Below are 4,355 nucleotides of genomic sequence, written 5' to 3'. Positions count from 1 at the left end.
TACTTTCTCCTGAATAGCATTCAGTAATAAACGATATTCCATTTCATCTAGAAAACCTAAAAAAGTACCACAGTTTGTAGTACTAACAAACTATATTCAAAACCGTGAACATCAACATGGAAGACTACAAATATGCAATCGTAATAATCGATTTTGTTTTAGTTGCCAATATGTTTCTCGTATTTGCTGATAACAATTGGGGTAAAGTTCATATATTACTTAATTTGATAAATGCGAAAGTTCAGTTGGATGTTGGATGAACGGAACTCGACATTCGGCATCAACAGCGGATCTAGCGGGGGCGGTCATGGGGGTCATGACCCCCCTTTGAGCTGGTTGGTGAAGAGCTTAACAAAACATATTTACATATTTTGTCAAGCTCTTGACTTGACCACGACTATGTGACCTCCCCCTCCTCTGACGCCAAAGCTAGATCCGCCCTTCTTTGGCATAGACGTAGATCATTTGGAAGAACACATAGTCTTCTTACTTTTTTACTTCTACGCGGTTAACGTTGCTAGCGAAAGCTAAAAATAAGGTATTTTTCAAACCTTCTTCTTTCAACTGCAGAGTATCTAGGATCATAATATTTAAAGTAGAAGTAGTCGCTTGTCTCGTCTTCACAGTGATAGCAGTCCAAGGTCTATCGCGTTGTAGAAGACCCAACTGACGAGTCACTGTTAATCTGTTTTAAGTTATATTAAGATTACTAGCAATATTATCTCTATTTTCTCTAGAGTAAGACACAGAGAGAATAATGTAGATTTGATTGTTCCGGACTAGCTGTTGTATTATAAAACAGATTAAAAAAATCACAAACAGGAAATTCTTTTGTCAGAGAGTCTTATAGATAGAAAATACTCGCACCTGTCAGCTTCCAGTCTACTGTCAAGTTTCTCTTGTATTTGTAAATTATCCACTAATTGAGGCAGTAACGAACAAACTTCTTGTTCTGCGGTCACAAAGCCCTAGAAACAAGAGAGATGGATTGCGTGAAAGGTGACAAGGTTAAGATGGCGGATTTTTTTTTATAACATATTTTTTTTACAACAATTTTTATATACGACGGAGGAGGAGACGTATATAAAGAGGATATTTCCCCTTCCTATGCATCTCTTTCACCGTCAAATCCACTTCTCCTTTCCAACCTCTCCTTATAAGAAAAGGTGGTAAAGAGAAAAGGACTTAAATTAGGCCTCCGGCACCACACTCATCAGACGAAATACGGAATTGCTTCCATTTGACGGCTGTCTTCTGTGTGGTCGTGGTATTACACCGGGCGTGCCGGCCCTGCAGTGCTAACATGTTAAAGCGGGCATTACCACTGTTTAAAATTGATTAACCTGAAGGACAAACTGACCTTCCTGAAGTAGGATATCGATAGGGAGATGATATGATCATCCCGTTTTTTTTAATTAGCTCAGTTTTTAATAGCATTAGCACTTACCTTACCAACATCATACCCGAATGCAAGTTGTATGTCTATCATCCTATCGATATAGGCCATTATCTTAGGAACTGATACCCTGGAGAATCAAAGGAAGTCGATAAAAATACTTAACATTCAATTTGTTAAAGGATTTATAGCTGTGGATGAGATCTAGAGACGTAGGGTTCCTTCCAGGACATAATGCGGATGTCAGGAAGCCGCTAAATGCGGAGGACCCGCCTACTTTGGAAATTATTGACGATGGCACCAGCTAGACTGATATTAGTCTCTTTCCTTTCCCACCATTTTCTTATAAGGAAAGGAATGGGAAGGGAAGGATGGGAGTGGATTTGACGGTGGAGGAGACGTATAAGAAGGGGATATACTCTTTAGAGGCGTCTCTTTCTCCGTTGATTAAGGGAAAAAAAGATAAGGAAAACTCTCTAAATCTAAATTTCCGGATTGCCAATATGAAACATTATTTTGCTCTCTATAGATAGTTAGAAAAACAAACAAATTCAAGTGTATTAATATAAAAAGCACATTACCTAGCCAACTTGCAAAGTCGCAGAAAACGCAATGTTCTTAGTAATTTAGTGGCAGTTAGTACGCTGGAGTTTAGATTAGACCATTTATTCCACGATGTCAACGTGTCCAGTACGTCCAGTACTAGGTCTAAAATTAAGAACAAATTTTCAAACCACTTTTTACCGACATAAAAAATCAAATTATCTGTTTGTGTCTTAAGAATTTCACTCCTAGTGGACCGATTTGGATGAATCTTTTATTATTTGATAACTCGTAATTGTCTTGATGTTCTATATTTTTTTAAATCTAACTTGCACATACTTTTTATTTAATCATACTAATATTATAAATGCGAAAGTTTAGATGGATGGATGTTTGTTAAGAGTTTGTAGTCTAAACGGTTGAACGGATTTCGTTAAAATTTGGCATAGATGTAGGAACCTAAAACGTAGGAACGTAGGAACGAAAAAGGATGTGAAAGAAGAACACATAGGCTACTTGCATTTTTTTTTAATTCCGCGCGGAAGTAGTCGCGGGCGAAAGCTATTCCTCAATAAGGTACATAACACCACAATGTAACCTTTACGTAGTGTAAACTACAAAAGGTACCTACATATGTGTTATTGCCAACACGTCAATTTCTCTACTTTAATAACAATAATCTTACCCCCTGTAGCCATAACAATAATGAGGAAATCCAACTTATTCCAGTGAGACTTAAAATAACCGTGCACGCCCAACGCCATCATTTTTATTATCATCTCTAATACGTATATTATGTAGAAAAATCTGGAAAACGCATTAATTTTTATGGAATTATTTTTATGGAATAATGGTCACTTGTGGAAATTTTCCTATACCTACACTTGTGTTAACTAAACAAGGGTAGGAAGACTCAAATTCCGTTAAGGGCCTGCGCACACCTTTGACTAAACTATCGCACAACGGTTTTATCTCCCTTTGATTCCTACAAGTTTATAAGGACGTACACACACTACTCGATTTTCAGTTCTGCAACTAAACAATTGAATGTTGAAACAATCGACGCGTTAAGTCAAAGATGTGCGGCCAGTCTAAATATATCTTCATTTTATATTATACTAGCTGTTCCCATGCGGCTTCATCCGCATGAAATTACAAAATTTTATTTTTTTGTTTACATTTGTCAAATTACAAATGTCAAAATGACATGACATGATGATAACCTTGCTTCCTTGATGTTGGCAGCAACTTATGGTCTCTTTGCCACATTAGGGTTTTTATCCAAAATGTTTACCCCCTAAGTTTAATGGCAAAATATATAGCCTAAAGCGTGACGTAAGTGTAGGGCTTTTTATTAAAAAAAGAGTTATTCAAAAATATGCTGTAATTGCTGGCATCTTAGGCAACAAAGAAATGTGTGTTTACGCTTCATTATAATAGTATAGATATAGATCATTCCTTTAACTTTGCTCACCTATCAATTAAATTTAAAGTACAATAAAAATAGGACAATAACTTACAAATTCAAAGATTTGATGACATAAATGACGCTTCTTGAGGGCGCTCGCAGCGCCACCTCGCACAGTATAATTGGCGTGTTGCACAATATCATTACATAGATGAAGCCATCAAACCATACACTGGAGACCATACGGTAAGCGAGCTGACGCCAGCGGTTGTGTGGCATCTGCACTGTAGCCGCTTCTGGTGTCATCATCTTGATCAACTTACGACGTAGCCATACCGCATGCGCCTAGTTTATAAAGAGATTTGCCATACCGATGGTACGGAATCGCAATAGTATACTTTGTAAGGAACATATTACTAGGGACCGTTTGACATACGGGCGGTATGGTGTGGCACTTAGAGTCACGTGGTAATGCCTGGTCCACACTTGGCCAGTACAATTGGATAGGGCTTAATAACTGGACTGGCATGGAATGGCAACTAGCGTGTACACCAATAGGCGCTATTGTCCATACAAATTATACCTGGTCTTCGCTACTGTCGAACTGTACTGGCCAAGTGTGTACCAGGCATAAACCTATTATAAGGGTCTCCCTTACTGACTTAGAGTCTGAGCGCGGTTGTAAGTCGTAAACGTTATTACTTTAGGTTTCCACAATGTGCCAAGCAGGTCTAGATTAACCCTGCCATCATCAGAGTCCGCGGCAACCTCCACAGCCTGCACTAGTGTCCGTACCCCGTCTTTACTTATTTTCCCATGTTCATACTGTCTCCAGTAAGATATTTTCATAGCCTTTAGTACACGCTGATTTGCTTCCCTACAATATTATGCAAACCTTTTTAGAAACATTAATTGTAATGGATTGGTTAAATGAGTAACATACTTAGAAGCGATATAAGGGCGGACATAGATTGACTGTTACGAGGTGGTTAGCGTATGGCTGTCAGC

The 4,355-nt window shown here is 38.2% G+C and overlaps 1 protein-coding gene across 4 annotated transcripts in view; it reads right to left on the bottom strand.

Annotated features, from left to right (window-relative positions):
* The window catches only part of LOC106103161 (sodium/hydrogen exchanger 8-like), a 12,915-nt gene that overhangs the window by 5,714 nt on the left and 2,846 nt on the right, over positions 1 to 4,355 (bottom strand). For 3 of the 4 annotated variants that reach the window (XM_013282844.1, XM_013282843.1, XM_013282845.1), the window contains 7 exons: positions 4,050 to 4,224; positions 3,460 to 3,692; positions 2,625 to 2,746; positions 1,978 to 2,104; positions 1,448 to 1,526; positions 868 to 968; positions 552 to 685 (listed from right to left, as the gene is read on the bottom strand). In XM_013282844.1, coding sequence (XP_013138298.1) covers positions 552 to 685; positions 868 to 968; positions 1,448 to 1,526; positions 1,978 to 2,104; positions 2,625 to 2,746; positions 3,460 to 3,692; positions 4,050 to 4,224 — 971 coding nt within the window. Of the gene's footprint in view, positions 1 to 551; positions 686 to 867; positions 969 to 1,447; positions 1,527 to 1,977; positions 2,105 to 2,624; positions 2,747 to 3,330; positions 3,693 to 4,049; positions 4,225 to 4,355 lie in introns of those variants that run through there. The other variant, XM_013282846.1, reaches the window with a different exon arrangement.

Source organism: Papilio polytes, unplaced genomic scaffold, assembly GCF_000836215.1.
Source record: "Papilio polytes unplaced genomic scaffold, Ppol_1.0 DF823868.1, whole genome shotgun sequence".
NCBI classification, from domain to species: Eukaryota; Metazoa; Arthropoda; class Insecta; order Lepidoptera; family Papilionidae; genus Papilio; species Papilio polytes.
Note: the sequence above shows the minus strand (reverse complement) of the source record. Positions and strands in the feature narration are given on the sequence as shown.